This window comes from Papio anubis, chromosome 12 (genome assembly GCF_008728515.1).
Source record: "Papio anubis isolate 15944 chromosome 12, Panubis1.0, whole genome shotgun sequence".
Taxonomy (NCBI): domain Eukaryota; kingdom Metazoa; phylum Chordata; class Mammalia; order Primates; family Cercopithecidae; genus Papio; species Papio anubis.
The window spans coordinates 10,969,920-10,997,715 of NC_044987.1; the positions used below are offsets into that span (position 1 = coordinate 10,969,920).

At 45.2% G+C, this 27,796-nt stretch overlaps 1 protein-coding gene across 1 annotated transcript; it reads left to right on the forward strand.

Annotated features, from left to right (window-relative positions):
- The first annotated feature begins 4,367 nt into the window (after positions 1 to 4,367).
- On the forward strand, positions 4,368 to 27,450 carry SCN3B (sodium voltage-gated channel beta subunit 3). The gene is made up of 7 exons (XM_003910862.5): positions 4,368 to 4,761; positions 5,161 to 5,240; positions 13,260 to 13,423; positions 16,619 to 16,844; positions 20,965 to 21,103; positions 26,825 to 26,910; positions 27,254 to 27,450. Exons 2-6 carry the CDS (start codon positions 5,186 to 5,188, stop codon positions 26,886 to 26,888), a joined length of 648 nt encoding a protein of 215 aa, XP_003910911.1. The 5' UTR covers positions 4,368 to 4,761; positions 5,161 to 5,185; the 3' UTR covers positions 26,889 to 26,910; positions 27,254 to 27,450.
- The last annotated feature ends 346 nt before the right edge of the window (positions 27,451 to 27,796 follow it).

The window sequence follows — 27,796 nt, forward strand, 5'->3', positions numbered from 1 at the left end:
TGAATGTGTTTCATTCCTCAAGAAAACTAACATCTCCCTGCATAGCTCCCATTCAACTCTTCCTTCAGCAGTCACGCCATTCCCTCCACCTCAAGATCCCTGAACACCTAGGCTTTGTACTCCCTCCTCTTCCTCAATCTCTGAGCATAATTAGCTGAAGTCCCCTCTAAGGAGAAGTGTCCTCAAGTCTAAAGACCTTCTTTTCCCTGGCCTGCCATGGCATTGCCCCTTGCTGGGTCTCTTCCTATTTCTCTGACTCTTGGTTTTCTGTTCCCCTATTGATTCTGGCCTCAGCTCTTCACTGTTTCCACACTATTCTCACTCCCTTCTTTATTCATTTATTCATTCACTTGTATCCTCTGTGAAGAGGACCTAATATCCCCCTGGCACTAACCCAGGTGCAGGATGACAGCAGTGGACAGAACAAACAAGGCTGCTATCACCAAGGAGAACCAGCCTGATGGGAAGAACAGAAAATAAGCAAGTACATAAATTAAAAATAAGATAGTTTTGGATAGTGAGAGAAGATATGAAGAACAAGAAAGAGGGCGATGAGATAGCGAGTAGCTTCAGGTGAGGAAGGTGGCAGGAAACAATCTTAGAGTGACCAGGGAATGTCACTCTAGGGTGAAGTCACTTGAGGCAAGACCAAAATGACAAGAAACCAGCCACAGAATGAAGGGTGTTCTAGGAAGAGGGGACATCAAATGCTAAGGCTATAATAATAATGATGGGAAATATTAACAGTGGGGAAAAGTTTGATAACTATGAGGTACATTTCTTTAAAATTAAGTGTAGTTGGAACATTTGTGGACAAGACAGAGAGTGGTAGAAATGAGTATGGAGAGATAGCCAGAGCACAAGGCCAACTTTAGGCCATGGTGACAAGTCTACATTTCATTGCAGTGTAGTGAGATGCCATGGAAGGCTTTCAGCAAGAGAAGTTCACATCTTTTAGAATACAAAGATTGTTCTGTCTACTCTTTGGAGAATAGAGCATATGGTTTCACCCATTAATTGTGAAGGGAGAATGATTATTAAATTGGGAGGCCAAGCAAACATCAATGAGAAAGGATTGAAGCCAAAATGGCAGGAAAGAGGAAGGGATAGCTTAATTTAAATGATTTTAAAACTCTCAGAACAAGGCCAAGAGTACTTCAGGGAACTTAAGGTGCTTGCAAAAGTGACTGAGAGTGACAGCCAAAAATCAAGGGAAACAGCAGGAGGAAGAAAAGACTAAATGCTCCTATTTTCAGTACAGGAGAGGACAGAAGTGGTGTACGGAAAGTAGAGGTAAAATCCTCACAGTACCCAATTACAATGGGGTTGATAAACAATTAGAAAAGAACATTATGAATATTAGCAATTCACATGAATAGACATAAGAAAAATTTTCTAGGGCTGAGCCAGTTCCTGCTGTGGTAGTTGATAAAATTACCCAGACTGAAAATATCTCAGTCTGTCTATGTATCTCAGTCTTGGTGAGGCTTTCAATAAAATCATAGAACCTCAAAGATGATTGGAACTTTAACATAATCTATTCCAAATTTCTAACCTATAAAGATTTTCCTTCCTAAACATCCCAGTAGTTGCTTGGATAACAACTGCTTGGACATAACGAAAGGTAATTAGTCCTATTTTGGAAAGGTTTGAAATGTATTGCTGAAAATCTGTTCTTGTGTTAGTGTAAGCCATTGATCCTATTTCTTTCCTGTGGATGACTAGATGTCTAATTCCTCTCACAGATTCCTTTTATTGTAGATTTTCAGAAAGTGTCATACTGTACATATAAAAAATAGGGAGCTATGTTTGGGTTTTATGATTGAGCAACTGTACTAAAGAATTCTAATTAGGCCAGGTGCAGTGGCTCATGCCTGTAATCCCAGCACTTTGGGAGGCCAAGGCGGGCAGATCACCTGAGGTCAGGAGTTTGAGACCAGCCTGGCCAACATGGCGAAAACCCTTCTCTACTAAAAATTCAAAAATTACAGGTGGGCACCTGTAATCCCAGCTACTTGGGAGACTGAGGCAGAAGAATTGTTTGAACCTGGGAGGTGGAGGTTGCAGTAAGCCAAGATCACACTATTGCACTCCAGCCTGGGCAACAAGAGTGAAACTCTGTCTCAAAAAACAAACAAACAAACAAAAAGAATGTTATTATTAGCTCATTGTCAAGGTAGAATGAGGTCTTTAGAAGCAGGTCAAAAGACTATCTCTTCTTTTTTTCTATTACTTCTTTGTTTTTAAATCCATGTTTGGATCATGTGATTGTCAAGCCTAGAGATGAAACAAGGCTAAAGAAGAGAGATATATTGGGCGATTGAATCTGAATTCAATAAAAGTATTAACACAATGTGATAACTGGTTGAAACTAATACATTTTAACAACAATAAGTGCAAAGTTTCATAATAAAATTTCCAAAATTGCCTATACAAGACATAATGACTCTGCAACAAGTCAAGTGAAAAATACTCACGGATTTTAATTGAATTTAAGCTGATTATGACTAAAATGTGGCTGTAAATGTATTTGAATAGTTATATCCTTCAAAGCAAATGTAGCCATAATTCCACTGGATTTATGCTGGTCAGACCACACAGGGACCATCAGTTCCTGTTCTGGACGTCACTTGGAGAATCATGCTGAGAAACTGAAAATCCTCCTGAAAAAGCAGCCAGGGTGGTAAAGGATTAGAAACTACTAGAAAATACATTGGAAGAAACTAAGGAAGAGTAGCCCCAAACAAAAATGTCTTAGGGTGGATGTGAGGAAGCATAGCTCTTTTAAAGAGAAAACAGCATTAGGGCCACTTAATGGAGTTTGGAGGGGGAGGAGGAGTGTACGGAATTCAACTGAATATGAAGAACTTCCTTAAGCATTAGAAGAAGTGAACTTGTGAGGTAGAAAGGTCTCATCACTAAAAAGATCAAGGCCGGGCGCGGTGGTTCATGCCTGTAATTCCAGCACTTCGGGAGGCCGAGGCGGGTGGATCACTTGAGGTTGTGAGTTTGAGACCAGCCTAACCAACATGGAGAAACTAAAATACAAAATTAGCCGGGCGTGGTGGCGTATGCCTGTAATCCCAGCTACTCGGGAGGCTGAGACAGGAGAATCACTTGAACGGGGGGACGGAGGTTGCTGTGAACCAAGATCGCGCCATTGCACTCCAGCCTGGGCAAGAAGAGCAAAACTCCGTCTCAAAAACATAAATAAAATAAAATAAAATAAATAAGATCAAGTCCATTCATCCGAAATGTTCCTGGGGGAAGTCACAAATTGGAAAAGAGGTTGAATTAGGTCAACTTTAACTTCGCATCCAAGTTTAACACAGTGTGTATGCTTCAAGGCCTAGTCCTCCAAACAGCACAGAGTTCACGGCCTAGTGGCTCCCTGCCCAGGAAGATCCGACTGGGGACATTCTGTTGCTCTGTGAGATGTCAGGAGGGAGCATTTCTTGCTTCTGGTCCACTCACCGTCAGCTGTTGCTCTGCTGTTCCATTTTGGAATATCAGCGTTAAGCTTCCCCTTTTGGAAAGAGCAGAAGAGGAGAAAAAGGAGGCTGAAGGAGGGATCTTGGATTACTCTTTTACTTCAGTTCCAGGCATTCCTAATCTGTTATGTCAATTTGAGTTTAGAGTTGAATGCAAAGTTTCAGGTTTCCCTTCCAGAGATGGGGCGGGGGCATTCGAACAGCTGCTAGGACTAGGGAGTGGCTAATAGTTGGAAGACACCGAACACAATCTATAAAGGAGTAATTAGAGGAAAAGGGAGAACTGCAAAGAACCTGGGGAAGGGAAGAGGAGTCCTCTTGGGTCCTCCTCCCCTTGCGCTGACATTTGGATCACCTCACTGAATGATGAGGTGAACACAGGAACAGGTGCGCCTCATCTCTACCCCATTTGCCTTAAACAGGGATTATCTTGCTGAGTTTGCTGTGTCCGGGGCCAATTAATCAAGGCTAGACAAAGGATAGACAGCGAGAACTGGAAGGGATGGGATCTGGGAGGCGAAGCTAGGAACCGCGTACAGCGCGCCTTGCAGATGACATCATTGCCTGAAAGAGCTCTGGCCCTCCCCTTCCCGGAGCTACACCCGGCAAGTCCGTGCGGGAGCTGAGTGGGTTTGCCTGGAGGGCGTTAGCCGAGGGCGGCGGTGCGCCCGAGCTCGAGGGAGGTGCGGCGGCGCGAGAGGGAGACCTGGAGAAACCAGCCAGCGCGCGAGCGGAGATCTCCGGGCTGCAAGTGTCTGCGCCGCTCCCGGCTCCGCCCCCGCTCGGCGCGGCGCTGGGCACTGGGAGGGGCACGCCCATTAGGGGGTGGGGAGTGTGCACTAGGGGGAGGGTCCGGGGCGGCGGTGGGGGCGGAGAGCCGCCTGCGCATGTCAGGGCTGACAGCACACACGGCCTGGGGGCCTAGAGAAGGGTTGCTGATCACCCGCCACCCGGGGTCGGGGCCCCGCACCATCCGGGGGCGAGCTCCCGGGAAGGGGCTCCCCCTCTACACCCACCCCCCAACCTCTGACATCGCCGGCCGAACGAGAGCTGCCGCTTCCTTCCCGGCCCCGCTGCACCTCCCCGGGGAGCCGTGGGCGGGCGTGGACGGCACCGACGTGGAACGCGTTCTGTAGCCCAGACGGGCGGCCCCGGAGGCTTCGGTTGTGGGGACACGCCCAGCTGAAGAAGCGGTCAGGGTGGACGAAGCAGGAGCTGCGGGGCTCGGAGGATCCCAGTCCGAGTGCAGCAGATCCTGGGGAGGCGAGAGGTGAATCAACCTGGACCCTTCGACAGCCTGGCTGCTAGGCCAACAGTGCGACTCCCTTCCGAGCTGAGCTTGCCCTGGACGCAAACGAGCGAGGCAGGGGCGCGAGTGGAAGCTGGAGTTCCGGGGTGGGCGGGGAGGCGACTGTCCGTGGTGCTGAGCGCCGGCGAGAGCTGGCGCGGAGCGGCTGATTATCTCCCTCGAAGTGGGGAGGTTCAGTGGGGTCGCTTTGGGTCCAAAGCCCCCGCCCGGCTCCAAAAGCCCCCAGGGCCTCTCCAGGCACCGGTGCTCGGCCCTTCCTTCGGTCAGAAAGTCGCCCCCTGGGGGCAGTTCGTCCCAAAGGGTTTCCTCGAAAGAATCTGAGAGGGCGCAGTCCTTGACCGAGGGAATCTCTCTGTGTAGCCTCGGAAGCCGCCAGCCCCAGAAGATGCCTGCCTTCAACAGATTGTTTCCCCTGGTTTCTCTCGTGCTTATCTACTGGGGTAAGTACCAGCACCTCGCCATGCCGCATGCAGGTAACAGTAATAATGCTAACAATAATAACACATTGATGTCGTTGGTGACAGAAAAGAGCTCTGGCTGGCTTCCCTCTGTGCATATCTGCCAGACATGGAGATCGCAGGGGTTCCATGAGAGCTGGGATTTTGAGATTGGAAAGGCGCCTCACCACCGCCCTTTCCCGGTATTCTCCAACCTCCTTTGGTGATTCTTCCGCCCTGCCTCCAGTTTCCTGATCATTCCAAAGTATTTTTTCCCTTTCCCTTTGCTGAAAGGAAATGCAGTCACGTTCACGAACAAAAACCTCCTGTGTGGTTACATTTTATATCTCATCAAGGAGTCCATACTCCTGGAAAGCTTACTGGGTCTTCAAATTCGTTTCTGTATATTAAAAAATAAACAAACATGAAAGCTGGATGCATGAATTTTGAGAGTGAAAATACTTTAGTTGCTCATCATCTTCTTAATTTTAACAAGGAATGGGAAGAAAACAGGCTTCAGCCATTTACTGCTATATAGTAAATAAATAGGCAACTATGAAACGCATCTTTCTTTTTTTTTGTTTGTTTGTTTGTTTATTTGTTTGCATGAACCTGTGGAACTAAGATGCTTTGGTGTTTGGGGAAGAGAGCTGGGTTTTTGCCTTCAAAGGTGGATAGATTATTGCTTGTCAGCTGTGAGAGACTGAGGTGACCTTCCCTCTCCAAATAAGGGAATCTTACACTTGAAACAGTAAAGACTGAGGAGAGTGTCAGAAACGGTCTTGGAGTGCCTGAACGTGTGTAAAGGGAGTTGAGTCTATATGATAATGTCTAATTGTGTGATTGAGACAATGTTTTACTGTATGTAAATATATTTCAGTGTCTGGATGTATGCATTAGCATGTGTCTGAGCATGTTAGTATAGACATCAGAATGCATGGGTGAGAGTATAGTAGTATGTGTATGGTGGGGGGTGGGGCGTCATAGTTCTGGGCATCTCTGCCTTGGTGTCTATGATTAGATCCTCAGATAAAATATAGGTTCTCTTCAGCAGATAGATTGCTTTACATGATCTTAGCTACCTTTCTCCGTGCTAAAATCAATACCCAGGGTAATTGGACACAATTGTACACACCTGCCTCCCTGAAACGAGGCATGTGAGCTTATGTTCACGCCTGAACATGGTTGGCATGAAATTCATCCAGCCTATATGGTGGCAGACATGCTGATGGGAACTGCCTCTTTGCTTTAGTATTACTTTTTCAAGCCTCCAGGACTAACTCTAGCTGCCAGCATTATCTGGATTTTGCATGTGACCAGAGGCAGAGCCAAGCTTCCTGTCAAAATGCCTGATGAGACAGACTACTAGGAAGGTCGAGGAGGGAGGTAAAGTCAGCCCCAAGGGCAGACTCATCACCAGCCATCCCCAATAGAGTACCAGACCTGGAGACGGAGTAGCCATAATAGGTTGCCAATGATCTCACCTGCCTTGAAGATTAAGGCTGAAATTTTCTCAGAGGAGACTAAGGCTGGGGACAGGAGGCATAGAAGATGATAGCCTGGCCATATAAAAAGAATGTAGGTAGAGCTGAAGTTGTAGATAAGGGTTGGGGTGAGTCTCTGCAGAGACTTTCTTCCTAAACTCTAATCTAAGATTTTGAGATCCCTTTCTGAATTGCAGTGGAGGGAGAGAACATGCTATCATCCAAGAATCTTTTAACTAGAACTTGTGCAACCTGCATTGGAGTCTCAATTTTGCCACTAGCTTACGATGTAACAACCTTAGAGTGCTATCTGGTTCTTTCTGTGTAATGTTTGGAAGTTGGCACGGGTGATATCTAACATCCTTTTTAGCTCCACAGACGAATGGTAGAGAAATCTTTGAAGAATATTGCTAGAATTGACAGAGTGCCCAACCCCTCCCCAACCCCAAAAAAACTTTGGAAGAAGTGTACACAGTATGCCCATCTTTGCCCATTCTCAGTTTCTTTGCAACCTGAGTGTTGTCTCACCAAACTGAAAGGCTGTGGAAGGGAACGAGCAGTGGTTCAGGATACCTGGTTGTTACATGTAAGAAAAACAGCCTCCCTTCGCCAGGCGCTGTGGCTCATGCCTGTAATCTCAACACTTTGGGAGGCTGCAGTGGGTGGATCACCTGAGGTCAGGAGTTCAAGACCAGCCTGGCCAACATGGCAAAACCCCATCTCTACTAAAAATACAAAAATCAGTCAGGCATGGTGGTGCATGCCTGTAATCCCAGCTACTGGGAGGTTGAGGCAGGAGGATTGCTTGAACCTGGGAAGCAGAGGTTGCAGTGAGCCAAGATAGTGCCACTGCACTCCAGCCTGGGCAACAGGGCGAGACTCCATCTCAAAAGAAAAAAAAAAAAAAGGAAAAAAAGAAAGAAAAACAGCCTCCCTTCACAGACACAATTTCATTTGATTTGTATGTAATTCCAATATTGGACAATGCTGGGTTAGATGCATTCCCCCTTCCAAAGTTGATTTTTTAGTATGATATACAATATGAAGGGAAAGAGTCTTTCCATTTACTTTCTGCATGCATGGAAAAAAGTTTCCTTATTTCCTTTATTAAAGCATGTAATAATTTTTACTTTTTAAAGAGATTTTTAAAAAAAAATTAATACAGACAATGTGTTGCCATATTGCCCAGGCTGGTCTCTAACTCCTGGGCTCAAGTAATCCTCCTGCTTCAGCCTCCCATAGTTCTAGGATTATAGGCATGAGTCACCATGCCCAGCCTTTGAAAAAATAAATAAATAAAACCCTATACTTGCCTGTGCATCACAGTTTACAAAGTAATTTTCAATACATTGCTTGTTTCGGTCCTCATATCTCTCCCCAAGGTAGTCAGGGGAAAGAGTGTTCTTTCCAGTTTAGAGGTGAGAAAATGAGCTCAGTATAGGGAAAGGACTTGCTAGAGAACCTTGTTTTCTGATTTCAGTCTTCCAGTGCTCCTTCCAGCACCTCTCATGGACACAATCACCAGGAGGGCACCTGTCCTCCCATTTCTCTTCTGAGCTACCATCCCATCCCTCCCCTACACCATCACCTGTCCTAGGGCCTCACCTACTAGCACCTAGTACCTTCTCTGCCCTTCCTCTCCAGGCCTGCCATTCTAGTTGCCCTGTGCATTAGGGAGTGTTTTCCTCTCTTCCCCTAGTGGTCCTTCATGCATCCTATTCAAGACCCTAAGTGACCAGCTAAACTGGCAGACCAAGTCACGTCAGGGTGTCAGAATCTAAAAATAACTTCATTTATTACCCCTTTTTGGAAATTGTTTATATTCTAATCAAATTTTTCATTATCTCAGTGCAAAGGAAAGCATTTTAGAGCAATCTTAGGAGGAAAAATTTGGCAATGTCCAAAGAAGAGAAAGATTTGAGGGCCTCAGAGAAGTTGGTTCATAATACTTTATTATCCACCTATGATAGATGGATGCTACTCCTTAGTGAAATATGATCATTATTAATACATCACGGTTTTCTTTCTCATACATTTCTTCATTATTATTATGGAAATTGAAGAGAAGAACAAAGGTCAAATGATTTGGTCAACATTATTCCAAGAGTTTGTTACTTTTAGTCAGCAATGTAGGTTGAGCTCCTGCCATATTTACAGCCTTCTTTGAATACCTAAAGGGCTTCATAGAAAGAAAGACAGTGGTGGGCCGGGCACGGTGGCTCACATCTGTAATCCCAGCACTTTGGGAGGCCAAGGTGGGTGGATCACCTGAGGTCAGAAGTTTGAGACTAGCCTGGCAAACATAGTGAAACCCCGTCTTTACTAAAAATACAAAAATTAGCCAGGCGTGATGGCGGGCGCCTGTAATCCCAGGTACTCAGGAGGCTGAGGCAGGAGAATTGTTTGAACCCAGGAGACGGAGGTTGTGGTAAGCTGAGATCGTGCCATTGCACACCAGCCTGGGCAACAAGAGCAAAACTCCATCAAAAGAAAGAAGGAAGGAAGGAAGGAAAGAAGGAGAAAGAAAAAGAAAGAAAAGAAAGAAAGAGAGAAAGAGAGAAAGGAAGGAAGGAAGGAGAAAGAAAGAAGAGAGAAAGAAAGAAAGAGAGAAAGAAAGAGAGAAAGAGAAAGAAAAGGAAAGAAGAGAAAAGAAGAGAAAGAAAAAGGCAGTGGTGTGCTGAAGACTCAAGGGATGGAGAAACAGACGTTACCTCTTGAAGCAAGGAGCAGCAAGTCATACTGCACAAGGCAAGCAAACAGAGGTGGGGAGACTTTGTGGCTATTTTTCAATGTACTCTCCAGGATCACATGAGTAGAGTTCTCATGCCCTGAAACTGGATTTTGACTAGAAGGGAAGCAGTGGGACTTGCTCTATGATGATACCTTGGATTATTGTTACCTTAGGAGCAACCCAGAAAAGAGAGGGGCTATCCCACTTGCTGCCATATCCCAATTGCCATCCTGACTGCCTTCCCTCCATTAACTATAAATGAACTAACTGTGCGTCTATCTCTGCCATCCCATCTACTTGTTCCCTAGAGCACATCACCTCTCACCTAATCAAAGATGTTAATCCAGCAAATCATTTTCTTTCATTTCTTTCATTTCATTTCTTTCAAACTCCACCAGCTCTACTGTCATCTTCACCCAAACAAAATCGTCTTCCAATCCGATCCCTGTACCAGGCCTCTTAACTGTTTTGATTCCACCCTTGTGTCTTTCACTTCATCAGTTTATTCCCAATGCAGCATCAGATCACATGATCTTGCACAAATCAGATCCCATCATTCTTCCTCTCAGAACCTTCTGCTGCTCCTATGTTACTCTAAGCAAATGCCAAGGTTGTCACATGACCAATAAGACCTGCCGCGATCTGGCCCTGCCCATCCCTCCCACTACTTCATCCCCTTCTATTCTCACTTTGTTTGCCGTAATTTCCACATTGGGCTGTTTGCTGTCTGTTGAGCACGACAAACACACTCCTTTGGGCCCCTTAAGCCCTTGAGTAGCAATTTCCTGTGTTTGACATGCCTTCACACAGATGTATATAGCTTATACCCTCATTTCTTTTCTTCAGTGCCTGCTCAATGATACCTTCTCAGAAAGGCCATCCTCCAATGATCCTGTGAACACGCTCTCTCCTGTACTGTTTTGTTTTTTCTCACAGAACTTTTTACCATTTAATGTTACTGTTTTCCCTCTACCTCCGCTGGAATGTAGGCTCCATAAAACAGGGATTCTTCTATTTTGTTTTCTGGTGTATTCGTCGTACCTAGAATAATGCCTGGCACCCAGAAGGTACTCAGTATATTTGTGAAATAAACAAAGGATAGAATAACATGAATAATGACATTTGTACAAAGCGTGTTCATGTAAATTAAGCCATAGAACTCTCATGACAAACCTACTAGAGAGATGTAATTTTCAGAATTATGTTGATGAATAAACTGAGTCTCAGATCACATAGTACATCAAACCCAGCTCTTCAGTTGTCAAATTCTATCTTCACCTTGCCTCTATAATTGTAACTGTGCATTCCTTGAGACTTCTTACTCCACTTCTGAGTTTGTCAACATGAAATGAATGAATTTATCTTTGCCAGCTCTCATTAAATATGAATGTGCCTCAAGTTTCCATGCTACATGGAGTTCCTGCTACATACCCTCTACCCCTCTGCCCACTCACAAACTTTTGCACAAACCACATTTCCTTTTTGTTCAATCAGATCTATAATCAATACTTCAAACTCATCACATGCCGAAGATGTTTCTGATCAGTTCTCCCTAGATGTGGGCCCCCTCTCCATTAAAGTGGCTCACCATCTGCAGAAGCAGTAGGCCCTCTAGAAGACTGTCAGATAAGACTTGCCCAGCTTGCTAGAGAGTTGAAAACCCAATTAAATTTATTTTACCTGGATTTTTAAAACTTTAAGTTAATTATGGTGCCACTCGTTTTTAAACTCTATATTTTAAAATGAAATACACTGCCTTCTAAGTCAATCAAACACAGTTTTTGGACTCAAAATTCATTTATGTCAGTGTCATGTTAAGCTCTAAATAAAACCGTCCCCTGCTTTTAGGAAAGAGCGCTCTGCCAGGAGATGAACAGGCTGACCATTAACAGTGGACTAGTTTTTAAATGTCAGTGTGTAATATTTCTCTTTTTCTGGGGGTTCTGTTTTTATTATTAATTCACGAAAAAATAGCATCAGAAGAGATCTTCAAAGTCTAATTCTAATTCTAATGTAACAATCCGTGGTGGCCAACTTTTTTTTTTTTTTTTTTTTTTTTTTTTTTTTTTTTTTTTTTTTTTGAGAGATAGGGTCTTACTCTGTCAGCCAGTATGGAGTGCAGTGGTGCCATCATAGCTCATTGCAACCTCAAACTCCTGGGCTCAAGCAATCTTCTTACCTCCTGAGTGGCTGGGACTACAGTTGTGTGCTTTCATGTTTGCCTAATTTTTATTTTATTTTATTTTTGTAGACTCAGAGGTCTCACTATGTTGCCCAGGCTGGTCTCGGACCCCTGACATCAAGCAGTCCTCCCACCTTAGCCTCCTAAAGTGCTGGGATTACAGGTGTGAGACACAGCACCTGACCTCCTCTTACTTTCAAATATCCCAAACAATGCTGTGTACACTCTCTTACCATTCAGTTATTTGCATTTGTGAACAGCTCTAAAACCAGCAAATTCTTTTTTTATTGCATTAAACTTACTTTTTTCTTATAACTTTTAGGGTTGCGCAGAATCATATTTCTCTTCCACCTGCCAGCCTTCAAATATTTGAAGACAGATATGTTCTGTGTCCAAGCTAAGCAACTCAAGTCCTCCCATTTGTTCCTCACCAGACTTTATCTCCAGACCCTTCACCATCTCCTTCACCTCTGGGCATGCACTCTTTGAACAACTTCCTTTTTTAAAATATGACATCCTGAACTGATCGTAATAGTCCAGATTTGTTCCAAAAGCAGTGCCAAGAAGCTACGCCTCCTTCCTCCTGCACACTGTACATCTGTTAATGCAGCCCACATTTGCACATGTTTTGCTGGCAGCCTTGTCCCACTCAAGTTATTCTGAATTATCAAGCTGATATACTTGCCTCCTTTTAAAAAGCAGACTTCAAGTTTCCAGAGGGCAGAAACACCAAGTCTAGACCTCTGTGTGGCATGCAAGGTGTCCCACAGTCTGACCCCCTCCAGATTTTAACTTGCCTCACTATACTCCTCTGCATAGACCATTGCTCCAGCCTAGTGGTCCGCTCGCCATTTTCTTCACTGCTGCTCCAACCTCCACCATGTGTCAGAATTACCTACAGTTTTCATGCAACACAGATATAATTACATCTCTCCATGGCTTTAAAACATTTGATACCTCACACTGGAAGGGACACACAGCGGTCTTCACAGCGTGGGTCCTGTCTACCTTTCTAGCCTCATGCTTCACCATCCTTCTCTTCCTTTCTCCCCAGGCCAGCTGGGAGTAACTAACTGCCTGTCTTCTGTGAGCAGAACGTAGCATGAGTGTGTTACTTGCTGTGGTCAGGTTTAATCCCTGGTTAGGAATTGTGTTCCCTATTAGGTTATAAACGCACGTAGGGCATAGTTAGTGTTTTATTCATCTTCGCATCTCTAGTCTAGCATCAGACCTGGCAGAGAGTGGATTGTAATGAATGGTAGGGGAATGAAGGGGGATGGATGGTCGCTGGGTAGGCGCATGCCCGGTCTCCCACTTGGGCTGTAAGACTTAGAGGGCAGGGCCCAAGTGTAATTTACTGTGCTGCATCTCCACTGCCTCCGGGGGAAGGATTTCAGTCAATGTCTGCATTGGAGGTCTAGGCCTCCAATGTGTACCTGTTCTGAGCCTGTACACTCAGGGAGCGCAGGTGAGGGTGTAGACACGTGCACGTGACTTTTTTCAAGTTCGCCTCATGACTCTTCCTTCTCTGTCTCTCCTCCCTCCCTCCTTCTTCTCCAATGCCTCTCTCCTGTGCCCCTCCCCCCCACCTGCTGTTCCTTCCCTGTCACCCGTCCTCTCTGCAGCCAGTGTCTGCTTCCCCGTGTGTGTGGAAGTGCCCTCGGAGACGGAGGCTGTGCAGGGCAACCCCATGAAGCTGCGCTGCATCTCCTGCATGAAGAGAGAGGAGGTGGAGGCCACCACAGTGGTGGAATGGTTCTACAGGCCCGAGGGCGGTAAAGATTTCCTTGTATGTTAGACTGCTGACTCTGGCCTTTCTTCTGCTGGCCTCTGCCGTTCCCAGCCTGGCTCCTGACAGTCTGGGGGATGCCGAGCTAGCAAACACTGGCTCTTTCTCTTTCAAACACTGACAGCTCCTCAGCAGATAACTGACAGCCTTAGTGAAGCCCCAGCTTGTTTGAAAGAAAGGGCACTGGGCCAGCTGCAAGCACCCTTGATTATAGGCTGGAGGAAGCAGAGGAAAGAGATAAGCCATAAAGCCTACTATGTGATAGGCACCCTGACAGGCGTTTTGCAGGTGTTTTCATCTAATCTTCTGTGCCATCCTATTATATGCATTAAATTAATAAATAAATGGGAATAACACAAAGCATCATTATGTGAAATAACAAAGGTTAGCTCCTTTAACTCCTACAGTCCTAGTGAAATAGGAGTGACAGGGATGACCAAGAGTGATCCAAGGGTGATATTCACCCGGGACACCCAGTACAGCCACATCAGCGAATAAATTATTTTAGACAGTTCTCTCATGGATACTTGCTGTGCCAAGTCTCCTAAGTGGCTGAACCCCCCGACTTATCCGTGATTTGGAAACTGAGAGATTCGCTCCTGGCAGAGCAGGGAGTCTTCCAGATTCTGCTCCTGCACCATGGCCAATGTCAGTTCTGGTTGGTTGGTGCCAGTGGCAAAGTGGTTGTCATATATATATATACACACACACACACACACATGCGCGCACACACACACGTATATATGTATGTATGTATATATTCTCTCTCTCTCTCTTTCTCTCTCTCCCTCTCTCTCTCTCTCAAAGGAGTCTCCCTTTGTCACCCAGCTGGAGTGCAGTGGCATGATCTCACTCACTGCAATCTCCACCTCCCAGGTTCAAGCGATTCTCCCACCTCAGCCTCCCCAGTAGCTGGGACTACAGGCATGCACCACCATGCCCGGCTAATTTTTGTATTTTTAGTACAGAAAGAGTTTTGCCATGTTAGCCAGGCTGGTCACTCCTGGCCTCAGGTGATCCACCCACCTTGGCCTCCCAAAGTGCTGGGATTCCAGGCGTGGGCCACCGTGCCTGGTCGGTTGTCATATATTTTGAATACCACCTTGGAGATGACCATTATTTACTCCTTCACTGACTCTGGAGCCAGGTCGCCTGGGTTTGATTCTTGACTTCACACTTATTAACTCTGTGTCTTTGGACATGTTGGTCAACCTTTCTGTGCCTCGGTTTCGTCATTTTTAAAGTGGGGATATAAAGCATAGCCAAATTATAGGGCTGTTACCAGGACTCATGAGCTATAATTTTTAATGCATTAAAAATAGTTTCTGGAATATAGTAAGCACTATGTTAAGTGTTTGCTAGAGAAAAGATAGACACAGAAATGAGGAAACTGAGGTTCAAAGAAGTTTAATTAATAACTAAGACAGGTTAGACTCGAGCCAGGTGGTCTAACAGCAGATACAAGGCCCTTTTTTTTTTGTTTTGTTTTTTTTTTTTTGAGACGGAGTCTCGCTCTGTCGCCCAGGCTGGAGTGCAGTGGCCGGATCTCAGCTCATTGCAAGCTCCGCCTCCCGGGTTCACGCCATTCTCCGGCCTCAGCCTCCCGAGTAGCTGGGACTACAGGCGCCCGCCACCTCGCCCGGCTAGTTTTTTGTATTTCTTAGTAGAGACGGGGTTTCACCGTGTTAGCCAGCATGGTCTCGATCTCCTGACCTCGTGATCCACCCGTCTCGGCCTCCCAAAGTGCTGGGATTACAGGCTTGAGCCACCGCGCCCGGCCAACAAGGCCCTTTTTATGGCACTGCTTTGCCTTCCTGGGAGCAAGTTTCTCCTTCACAAAGATTTGTAACGGAGACAACAGAAGGGTGAAACTGGGTTTAGCTTGCTCTTCTTTCTCACTATCCTAAAGCTGAACTCATTTCTGACTCTAGCTTCTATGTGCCATTCTGATGTAAATTTGCTACAGTCAGGTGCCAAGACTGGTACCAGCGGAGACTTCCCAGAGCCTGGCTCAGGTTTGACAGTGACACGTCAATGAAGCTGCAACTGAGGCTAGCCCCCAGCTGCAGGAGGCTGGATGGCTTGGCCAGATGCAAAGGCCCCCAGGGACTTCAGGCCTGGTCATGTACCACTGATAGCTGCCACTGATAGATGCTTCCAGGTCTGCCCAAAGTGAGGTGGATCAGAAGGAGAAGAAGAAAATGAAAAATAAAATGATGACAGCAAAAACAGCCATGGAAGTCCAGAGCAAGGCTGTCTCATAGAAATGTGTGTGATTGTGGCAACCTTCTCTGTCTGTGCTGTGCGATACAGTGGCCACCGGCCACATGTGGCTATGAATAATTGAAATGTGGCCAGTGCCATGGAGGAACTGAGTTTTACATTTTATTTAATATCTAAGAAATTGAATTTAAGTAGCTACCTGTGGCTAGTGGAGACTAGAATAGCCAGCACAGCTATAGAGAGAGAGGAAAAAAAGGTGTGTTATGTCAGAGGGTGGAAGTGTTGAGGAAAGAAATTTAAAAGATGAGATTTCAGTTAAAGTTCAGTCCAAAGCAAAAGATGTGACGTGTGCCTCTCTGGTGATGGCTCTCTGCTCATCTGCCATGCTTCAGCATCCTGGGCCCCCTTCCTGTGGCCTGGCCCAGCCTGTCCCACAGCCCCTGATGAGTACCAGCACAGAGAGTCCAGTTTTAAAGCCAAGGCTTTCACATGTCTTTATTACTAATGAATCTGCCTGTCTTGCTGTCTCTACCTTGTTCTCTTGCTGGCGGCCCTGGGACACATCTTACTCTCTTGTTCTCTCCTTCTGTCTCTTTCCAATCCTGTCTTTCTCTCAATGTCCGCCTCCTGGGCTCCCATACCCTTCTCCTGCCTGCCTTTGTTCTCCCTCTTTCCACTGCTTTCTTTTCTGCCAAGCTTCTTCCTGCACACCCCTGGCTGCCTCTGTCCTCACCATGTCCACATGCGCTGATGCTTGCTGCCTCTGCCTGTCCTTCCTTGTCTTTGCTCCCTTCCCTACCCTCCTCTGTGCCTCTTCATCCCACCCCCACATTCTGGGTCTGCTGGTGACATTGTTCCCTCTCTTCCCTGTCCATGCACAATTCTGCTCCTTTTCTCTGCCTTGTCCGTAACTCAGCTTTCTTCTGCCATCTCCTCTCCTGGCCCTACCCTCGTCTGCTCCTCTATTTGCAGATCTACGAGTATCGGAATGGCCACCAGGAGGTGGAGAGCCCCTTTCAGGGGCGCCTGCAGTGGAATGGCAGCAAGGACCTGCAGGACGTGTCCATCACTGTGCTCAACGTCACTCTGAACGACTCTGGCCTCTACACCTGCAATGTGTCCCGGGAGTTTGAGTTTGAGGCGCATCGGCCCTTTGTGAAGACAACGCGGCTGATCCCCCTAAGAGTCACCGAGGAGGGTGAGGCTGAGGCACAGGGTCTCTAGGGCGTCCTGCTCTCTGTGGACAGGGAAGGGTAGGACAGCAGTTTTCCACATGAGTGAGGCCCTTAAAGAGTGCAAAAACCTGTGTATTTGGAATGGTGACATCTAAAAATGTCACCATTGACCCATCTTCCTCTGGTGGCCAACTTCCTGTAAACCGCCCAAGCAGCTTGTCTTTCTGTGCCTTTCCTCAAAGCAGAAAGGCTTGGAGATGATAGAATGAGCTCTTCCTGGTCCCGGAGAAAGAGGCTAGCCTCCATGAGGCCTAAAGCTACTGATTCAGCTAGGCCTTCTTCTCTGGCCTATGTTGAATCCCTGACTCAGTGGGCTCAGAGAAATCTCATGAGGTTACCTCGAAGTCATCTCTCCTTCTGCGTGGAAGCAATACATGCTTCCAAGCCAGGGGTTCTCAAACATTAGCAAACCTCAAAATCTCCTGCAGGGCTTTTTGGAAGCCAGCCTTTCTGCTTTTGTCGGTGGAGCCTGAACGTTTGCATTGCGTGACACGCTGCCTGGCAGGCAGTGCTGCTTGCTGGGACCGCACTTTGAGAACCTCTCTCTAAACCAAAGTTTGACAATCTTTTCTTCTTTTGTCTTGCTTCACAGTAATCACACGTGCCACCCCTTCCCCATCTGTGGCATCTCTTATTACATAGTTCATTCTCTGCTGGGAGAAGGGGACAGGTCAATAGCTCTCTAGCCTTGTTTAAAATCTTTGGACTCCTACAGCTAGTTCCGTGTTCGTGCGTGGGAAGGCCTTTCAGCAGCCTAACTCAGGTGTTTCTGTTGCAACCGGAGTCCTGCATCCTGAGCGGGGAGTTCCAGCCTTTCTCAGTCTATCTCCAGCATTATCACTGCTGGTGAGCCGGCCAAAGTGTGGGGCATGAAAGAAAAGATCAAGTTAAAGACGGGGCTCTTCTTAGAAAAAAGGATCCAGGAATCCTAACCTCCAGGCCACAGGTTTATTCATTTTTTATCATGTCGTTGTGATAAAAATAATGAAGCAAAGTTTCAGTCCTCAGAGTGAATGAACGAACGGGTCAGACGATATGACTAAAATGGAAGGTAGGTCAATTCTGAAAGCGCAGAAGGACTCTCAGGGCTCCTAAATTCAGACCCGATGAGTCACTTCCCTGCTCTGAGCCCCGCTGCTCTGGTGTGAAATGAAGGGGTGGGCCAGGGGCTCTCTAAGGTACTCCCCTGTTCTGAAGTTCCTTTAGCCCCCGTTTGTTACACACCTTTCCTCCCGGGGTGGGGCCCTGGCGCCCTCTCCTGGTCACCGTCTGGAACTTTCGGTTGGTGCCTGCCAGACCCTAGCACAGTGTCCAACTGTCTCCACCTCCGCTCGCTCAGGCTTTTGGCTCCAGAGACCCTCGTGCATAGCTGGTGGGAAGTGTGGCAAGGCTGAGCTAGTTCGTCTGCCAGGCACCAGAGCAAGCCTCGGGTAAAAACAGAAGGAAAAACAAGTATATTATCAGAGCCACAGAGCCTCGTGGATGGTCGGGTGTGAAGGAAGCGTGGATATCATTTATTTAATCCAGAGCCTCTGGATAAAGGGCAGGCATCAGACTTGCCCACATTGGCTTCCTCCAAATGTAGACACCTCTGCAGCACCCTTGCAGGTGTGAGATCGGCAGGGGTGAGTGAGGTCATATGCGAGTTGAATGACTCCCCAGGTGATTGGAGGGCGCAGCTCTGGTGCCCCTCATTTTGTGGCTGGGAGAAGAGTTCTCTGCAAGAGCAAGGGGCTTGCTCAGGGACATGAAGCAAATTAGCACTGGAAGCAGGACGAAAATCCAGAGTTTGCCTATCCTGCGGGCTTTCTTTCCACTGCTGCTTTTCCCGCCGCCACCACCCCCACCACCTGCCACTTTTTCTTTTTTCTTTCCTTTTTTTGCCTCTGTGACATCAGATACTCCCTGCCCTCATCTTGCTCAGAGCTACGCACCCCTCCCCCACCATGACACCTGCCCAGCAACCCCACATGTCCTCCATTCCTGTGGTCGTAGAAGGTCTCCCTGGTTCTCTTTGTTCAAGTTGGGTTTGTTCTGGCATAGGCTGTCACCTCCTGGCCCTAAGGCAGAAACCTGAGGCCTCTTCACCTAGAGGTAACTAAAAATACTGAGGACAGCTTCCTGTATTGCCATTTGTGGGATACTGCATTTTGAAAGAGAAAGCATGCTTTAAGCCAAACAAATCATAAATAATGCACCAGGTGGTAGCAAGCCAGTGAGACGTTTGAGCTGTACGGCATTCTCACGTGCCTCACACTGCATCTATAACCTCTGGCTCCAGCTGGAAATCTGGATGATCCTGGAGCCTTTGGACTGCTTTCTGGGCTGAAAGTTATGGCAGGCTGTGCTGTACTCTTAACAACCAAGGATTTGGGGGTGACTTAGATCCAATGGACAACTGCAGATCATAAATCTGACTTGCTGTTGAGAGCTGGCAAGGGGAGAGGCGGCTGCAACATTCCTCCCACTAGCAAGGCGTAGATATATCAGGATATCTGCCATGTAGTATGTTTTCATGTTCCTTTTTGTTGATCATGAAACAAATAAGATAATATTTATTTTCACTCATTCAATAAGTACTTATTGAGCACTTTAAATATTCTAAGATTTACACAGCAGGCAGATAATCCAGAAATAAATATGTTCTCAATAAGCACACAGTCCACAGAAAAGAAAGATCAACACAATACAACTCTTATAACAGATGGATGAGAAAAGTGCATGCAGGCCGGGCGCAGTGGCTCACGCCTATAATCCCAGCACTTTGGGAGGCCAATGCGGGAGGATCACCTGAGGTCAGGAGTTCAAGACCAGCCTGGCCAACATGGTGAAACTCCATCTCTACTAAAAGTATAAAAAATTAGCTGGGCGTGGTGGTGGGCGCCCGTAATGTCAGCTACTTGGGAGACTGAGGCAGGAGAATTGCTTGAACCTTGGAGGGGGAGATTTCAGTGAGCCGAGATCATGCCATTGCATTCCAACCTGGGTGATAAGAGAGAAGCTCCATCTAAAAAAAAAAAAAGAAAGAAAGAAAAGAAAAGTACATGGAGAAGGTTGTGAATAGCTCTGCATGAGAAGTTGGGGATGGTTTCACAAAGGGTGGGACCTCATAGGAATCTAGAACTACTGGGAGACTGCAAAGCAGGAGAGGATATTAGCACAGAACTAGCCACAGGTGAGAGACACAATCCAGGAAGAGGGAAGAGGAAGAAAAGTTCACAGATTCTAACATACCACAGTGTGTAGCAGTTTTTCCTGGCCAACCAAATGGAAATGAGGTAAGAAAGCCTGGATTGTGAAGGCCCTTGCATGTCATGTGAACAGAGTTGGGACTTCATCGTAAGGGCAGTGTGGAGCATTGAAGAGTTTTCAGCAGGGAAATGGCAGGATCCTAACTGTTTCAAATGTACAGCCCTGGGGACAATGTGGTTGATACACTAAATCCTCCAATATTGATGTTTGGTTTTGGGATGACCTGGAAGGTCTTGTTTCTAACCCAGACTTGTAGAGAACATGCGCATATCACATGGAGGCTGTCTGTGTTGGCCCTGAATGAGTTTTCCAATGCTCTCTCCCCAGGAATACCACCTTCCACCATCGGCAGCTCAAAAGACAGAGGCAGCTGAAATAAGGCATGTTCCTTACATCTGTGTAGACTTTTAATCTCACAAGACGTTCTGAAATACATTAGATAATGTAATATTCACAAACCCCTGACTGGTGTTATTATCCTCATCCTACAAACTAAGAAACTGAGTCTCAAGTAAGGGAAAATGTTGTTTACATACCTGTAAATAGCAAAATGGAGAGCCAGCTCTAGATAGCTCACTTTGAGGCCAAGATTCCTTCCACTGCTCTGCTGCTTCTTCCAGGCATCCCACTCCCTCTTCCCTGGCTCCTGAGCAACCGACGACAGCCAGTGAGAAAGCCAATGGTGGGAGAGTCAGGATTTGGAATTCCTTTGACATCTTCTTGAGTTTCTTTACTCAGTCTTTATTTAAGCTGTATTTTAAAATATGGCTCCAATGACGGCCCTAGGTTTGCTGGTCTTGCATATTCTGAGCCTCATTCTCTTTCTTTCAGCCGGAGAGGACTTCACCTCTGTGGTCTCAGAAATCATGATGTACATCCTTCTGGTCTTCCTCACTTTGTGGCTGCTCATTGAGATGATATATTGCTACAGAAAGGTCTCAAAAGCCGAAGAGGCAGCCCAAGAAAACGCGTAAGTTCAGAGATGCCAAAGTAATAATGAAAGCTAGCACCCTCAGAATGCTTGCTCTCACAGGTGAGGTGCTAAGCAGTTTACATTCATCCTCCACCCTCTTCCTGATCGCTACTTAAGAGATAGGCACCATTATTATACCCATTTTACAGATGAGAACACTGAATTTGGGAGCAAACTCTCCCAAATTCATTTTTCTCATCTGTAAAATGTAAGGCAAACTCTTAATTCAAATATCGTCCATGCCTATGTCCTGAATGGTATTGCCTAGGTTTTCTTCTAGGGTTCTTATGGTTTTAGGTCTAACATTTAAGTCTCTAATCCATCTTGAATTAATTTTTGTATAAAGAGTAAGGAAGGGATCCAGTTTCAGCTTTCTACTTATGGCTAGCCAGTTTTCCCAGCACCATTTATTAAATAGGGAATCCTTTCCCCATTTCTTGTTTTTGTCAGGTTTGTCAAAGATCAGATGGTTGTAGAAGTGTGGTATTATTTCTGAGGACTCTGTTCTGTTCCATTGGTCTATATCTCTGTTTTGGTACCAGTACCATGCTGTTTTGGTTACTGTAGCCTTATAGTATAGTTTGAAGTCAGGTAGCATGATGCCTCCAGCTTTGTTCTTTTGTCTTAGGATTGTCTTGGCAATGCAGGCTCTTTTTTGGTTCCATATGAACTTTAAAGTAGTTTTTTCCTATTCTGTGAAGAAAGTCATTGGTAGCTTAATGGGGATGGCATTGAATGTATAAATTACTTTGGACAGTATGGCCATTTTCACGATATTGATTCTTCCTATCCATGAGCATGGAATGTTCTTCCATTTGTTTGTGTCCTCTTTTATTTCACTGAGCAGTGGTTTGTAGTTCTCCTTGAAGAGGTCCTTCACATCCCTTGTAAGTTGGATTGCTAGGTATTTTATTCTCTTTGAAGCAATCGTGAATGGGAGTTCATTCATGATTTGGCTCTGTTTGTCTGTTATTGGTGTATAAGAATGCATGTGATTTTTGCACATTGATTTTGTATCCTGAGACTTTGCTGAAGTTGCTTAAGGAGATTTTGGGCTGAGATGATGGGGTTTTCTAAATATGCAATCATGTCATCAGCAAACAGGGACAATTTGACTTCATCTTTTCCTAATTGAATACCCTTTATTTGTTTCTCTTGCCTGAGTGCCCTAGCCAGAACTTCCAATACTATGTTGAAATATCACTTAAGAAATATTAAACATTTGCTTAATTCAAACATCACTTAAGAAACAAAGCGATGTTTGAATTCAGGCCTGCTGATTCTTGGCCAGCACACTTAACCACTAAGGCAAAGACCATCAGCTGCTACCACAACCCATTAAAGTAATATTATTATATCTGGGCATGGTGGCTGTCATGCCTGTAATCTCAGCATTTTGGGAGGCTGAGGCAGGAGGATCACCTGAAGTCAGGAGTTCAAGACTAGCCTGACCAACATGGTGAAATCCTGTCTCTACTAAAAGTATAAAAAATTAGCAGGGCATGGTGGCACATTCCCATAATCCCAGCTATTCAGAAGGCTGAGGCAGGAGAATCACTTGAACCCGGGAGGCAGTGTTTGCAGTGAGCTGAGATTGTGCCACTGCCCTCCCGCCTGGGCGACAGAACAAGATTCAGTCTCGAAAAAAAAAAGCATCATTTTGCATGATATCTCTGATCTTAGGGAAGTAAAACATTACAAATGACTGAATATAAGGAGAGAAAGAAGTGTGCTGCTGAGGGAGGCAGCAATTCCTGGTGACTTCAGTGCTTGGATTTTAGTGCTTGGATAGGAAGAACCTACAACTGGGCCTGCACAAGAAACAGAGTTGGAACCGAGGCCCTCCGCAGAGCCAGAATCCTCAGAAGGTTACAACTCACATAAACGGTAGTCCAGAAAATAATCAGCCCACCAGCCTAGGGAAAAACTTAGGCATCTTGGCCTAACTCCAAGTAGAAAAATAAAGATTCTTGAGAATTAGTAACCACAAACCTGCTCTCGCAATGTCTGAGATTTCAATATATACTATCCACATGACCCAGGAACCTCTAAGCTGAGAAATGCAGTAAAAATTAGTCCCTGGCCAGTGATAACTATGAATGTCTTATAGAAGGAAATGAAACCCATTCTGAAGGAACTCACTCTCAGCCAAGGCCTAGTAGGACTCCCCAGAGAGAGCACTGCTGGAGCTGACTTCATAGTCCAGTCCAAAACTAAAAGACACGGCAAAAAGTCATCTAGCATGAGCAAGAGTGAAAAATGGCAGGATTGAATCCCAGGAGCTTTAGACACAAGAAGGACCCAACAAAATATAAAAAATAAGCTTGCCCGGTACAGTAGCTCACGCCTGTAATCCCAGCACTTTAGGAGGCAGAGGAGGGAGGATTGACTGAGTCCAGGAGTTCAAGACCAGCCTGACCAACATGGAGAGGTCCCATCTCTACAAAAAATTTAAAAAAAAAGCAGCTAGGTGTGGTGGCGCATACCAGTGGTGTCGGCTGCTCAGGAGGCTGAGGTGGGAGGATCAATTGAACTCAGGAGTTTGAGGCTGCAGGGAGCCGTGATTGCAGCACTGCCGTCCAGCCTGGGTGACAGAGTGAGGCCTGTCTCAGAAATAAACAAATAATAAAAATAAGTTTGTTTAAATAGTTAGAGCAATAAAAGAAAAAGCCAAAAGCATAAGAATAGAGTAAATTTCTCAGATACAAGAAGAGGCAGATTTGAATAGAAACAAACAAAATAATCTGGAATTGAACAATATAGCCAATAAAATTTAAAACTCAATGGATTGGTTCTACAGAAGATTAGATACTGATAACCAGAAGATCAATGTGAGAAAGTTCTACAGACTGAAGAACAGAGATGGAAAAAGATGAACCATGACAAAGAAATCTAAAGGAAACAAAATGGGAAGGTGTATCAGAATAGAACAGAGACACTGGGCACAGTGGCTCACACCTGTAGTCCCAGCATTTTAGGAGGCCGAGACAGGCAGATCATGAGGTCAGGAGATCGAGACCATCCTAGCCAACATGGTGAAACCCTGTCTCTGCTAAAAGTACAAAAATTAGCTGGGCATGGTGGTGCATGCCTGTAATCCCAGTTACTCAGGAAGCTGAGGCAGGAGAATCCCTTGAACCCAGGAGGTAGAGGTTGCAGTGAGCCAAGATCACGCCACTGCACTCCTGGAGACAGAGTGAGACTCTGTCTCAAAAAAAAAAAAAAAAAAAACAATAGAACAGAGAATGGAGGAGAGACAGTGTTCAGAGACAGAGCGGCTAAGGGAAGGATGACTCTTCAGATTCAAGATGCATAATATACTCTGAGCAGAATAAATAAAATATATCTACACCTAAACACCAAGCATCTTTAAAGTGATAAATGGCAGCCTATAGCAAATATCATCTATGTGTTGAAACCTCAAATGCCTGTAATATCAGGAACATATCAAGGAGACTACCTCTCCCTGTTTCCATCAATATTGTATCGGAAATCCTAGGTGAAGACCAACTAAATACAAGGAAGAAAAAGACTTGGAAAGGAAGAAACTAAATGATCATTATTTATACCTACTATTTACATAGGATACCTAAGAGAATCTACAAAAATACTATTAGGACTAGGAAGAACGTTCCACAAAATTGTTGATAGAAATCAAAATATAAAAATCACCTGTATTCCAGCAACAAATTTAGTAACATATTTAAATATTTAAAATATTAAAATGCTTTTAAAGTTACAATAGCAACAAGTACTCTCCAGTTTCTGGGATAAATTTGACAAAAATATACGAGACACTTAAAGAAAAAGTTACAAACCTTTACTGAAAGACTTTAAATGTAACTAGATGGAGAATAAAACCTCAAAAGTGTAAACAATTTTCTCCCAAATTAATCTTCAAATTCAATGAAATTCCAATCCAAATGCCCATTAGATTTCTCAAAGAACTTAATAAACTGATCTTAAAAGTCACATGGAAGGCTAAGTGACCAAAAATAGTCTAAACCAAGGGATAGCCAGATAATACGTGTTTTAGGCTTTGCAGGCTCCATAGGTCCCTGTCACGTATTGTTCTTCTATTTGTTTGCAAATAACTGTCCTTAGCTCTTAGGCCATAATTTGCCCACCCTTGGTCTAAACCATTTCAAAGAAAGAGCAGTAAATTTGCAAGAGGTTGGTAGGATTTGTCTTATCAGAGACAAAGGTTTATTTTATTTTATTTTATTTTAATTTTTTTGAGATGGAGTCTTGCTCTGTTGCCCAGGCTGGAGTGCAGTGGTGTGATCTTGGCTCACTGCAAGCTCCGCCTCCCGGGTTCACGCCATTCTCCTGCCTCAGCCTCCCGAGTAGCTGGGACTACAGGCGCCCACCACCATGCCCGGCTAATTTTTTGTATTTTTTTAGTAGAGATGGGATTTCACCATGTTAGCCAGGATAGTCTTGATCTCCTGACCTCGTGATGCGCCTGCCTCAGCCTCCCAAAGTGCTGGGATTACAGGCATGAGCCACTGCGCCCGGCCAGATGAAGGTTTCTTACAGAGCTATCAGAATACAGAGTTTGTGATACTGCACAGGCATACGAAGTGGACAAACAAAAAGCCCCTAATCAGGTTAATGCATGTAGGAAAACCTGATATGTGAGACAGATGATGTTATAATCATTGAAGGAAGAATGAACTGCCCAGTAAGTGGTCCAGGAAAAATTCCTAATCTATATAGAAACAAACAAAGAAAAACACAAAACAAAATTAGATTCCCCATCTCTCATACTAAACCAAAATAAATTGTCAGGGGATTTAAACTCAAAGTAAAAGTCAAACTTGAAAATTTCATTAAGGGAATATAAGAGAATATCTTTATCACCTTGCAATAGAGAAAATTTCCCAAATAAAATACAAAAGGCACAAATCCAAGAGGAAAAATAACTTTGATTACATTATATGTAAAGAATCAGCTGTTCATTAGAAGACTCCATAAGCAAAATTCATAGACAAACAAGAGACTGGGAGAAATTGTCAAAACGTGAAACCATCAAAGAAAAATCAATGTGAAAAAGATAAAGATCTCAGAAGAACTGGAAAGCAAATGAACAGTCAAATTTCAGAAGTAGAAACCCAAATAGCCTATAAACATGTGAAACAACTATAAAATATAATTTCACAGCTGTCATTTTGACCAACATTTAATTTTATTTTATTTTTGAGACATGGTCTCACTGTCGCCAGGCCGGAGTGCAGTGGCGTAATCATGGCCTCAACCTCCCAGGCTCAGGTGATCCTCCCACCTTAGCCTCACAAGTAGCTGGGACTACAGGCACGTGCCACCATGCCAGGCTAGTTTTTTGTATTTTTTGTACAGACAGGGTTTCGCTATGTTGCCCAGGCTTGAACCCTTGGGCTCAAGCAATTTTCCTGCCTTGGCCTCCCAAAGTGCTGGGATTAGAGGCATGAGCCTTGGCCAACATATTAATCTAACTAAATGCTGAAGACAACATGGATAAATGAGAAGCTATACACTCCTGGTGGGTGTTCATATACATATATGGGGGAAATGATTATTTTAATCTGCAGAAAAGGTTGTTTTTCTCTTGGGAAACACAGCAGAAGGAAATGCAGAGTTGTTCTATAGATCCTTGCTCCTGTGCCCTGCTCCTTCCCCCTCTTGTGTTCCCACCCCAGGCACTGAAGCTCTGATTCCCTTTCCCTGTGTCCTCTATAGGTCTGACTACCTTGCCATCCCATCTGAGAACAAGGAGAACTCTGCAGTACCAGTGGAGGAATAGAACAGGAGCAGTGTGACATGAGGTGACCTACAGGAACATGGGAGGGGAAGGCAGATGTGGATGGCAGATTGTACAAGTGACTTCGTTGCCCACAACTGAAGTGACTTTACATTTGGTCCCTTAGGTCACTGTCTACCCTGCCTGGGGTCCCTGCCCTCAGGGTAATTCTTTAAGCCACAAAGCTCTGTATGATGTCAGTGCTTCAGAAGGGAACTGCTTTGGCCTGAGGGTCGAGGCAACCTGAACTTACCCATGGTAACAGAGGCATAGGATTCTCCAACTCCCTTCTTTGGTCAAAGAATTTTGGGGCTGGGCTGGGCTGAACTGGGTGGGAAATTCTCAGTGAGTTATTTTGTCTTTGGTAGGTGGCCTGAACACCTGAGGGACTGGACATCCCATGTTCAGCAATGTCAATGGCATCAGGAGGGTGCCCCAAGGGCCCCATTGCATCCCTTCATGCATCCATCCTTCTATTCATTCATCCATACATCCACCTGCCTCTGAGCTTTCACCTCTGACTTCCTAACTCCATCAGACCTCTACGTACCATAAGACTCTGCCAGAACCGAGAAGCCAACATTTCTACATAGACTCAACCTCACCCTGTCCTAGTTTTCCAACAAGACACTCCAAAGCCAACTGGATTTCTCCCCTGTGCTCCAAATGACTTTGTACAAGTGCTGGAGTTAGCACCTCCCTCTGCCCTTAACTGGCTGGAACTGGTTCATTCTCCATTACTGCAAGAGAATGGATGTCTTAATAGAAGGAAGCAGGAGTGATTAGTTCGGGTTACAGCAAAAGTGTGTCATGAACTTGGATTCCTTGAAGTCAGTTTTGTCAAGTTCATGGCCCACTTTGCTACAGCATCAGAGTGAAGCACGCCTGTCTAGGTTCTCCAGTGACAGAAA

Coding starts and splice junctions, on each gene's coding strand:
- SCN3B (XM_003910862.5), top strand. CDS start 5,186: ATGCCTGCCTTCAACAGATTGTTTCCCCTGGTTTCTCTCGTGCTTATC. Junction 5,241..13,259: donor TCTCGTGCTTATCTACTGGG/GTAAGTACCAGC, acceptor TCCTCTCTGCAG/CCAGTGTCTGCTTCCCCGTG. Junction 21,104..26,824: donor GAGGCAGCCCAAGAAAACGC/GTAAGTTCAGAG, acceptor TGTCCTCTATAG/GTCTGACTACCTTGCCATCC.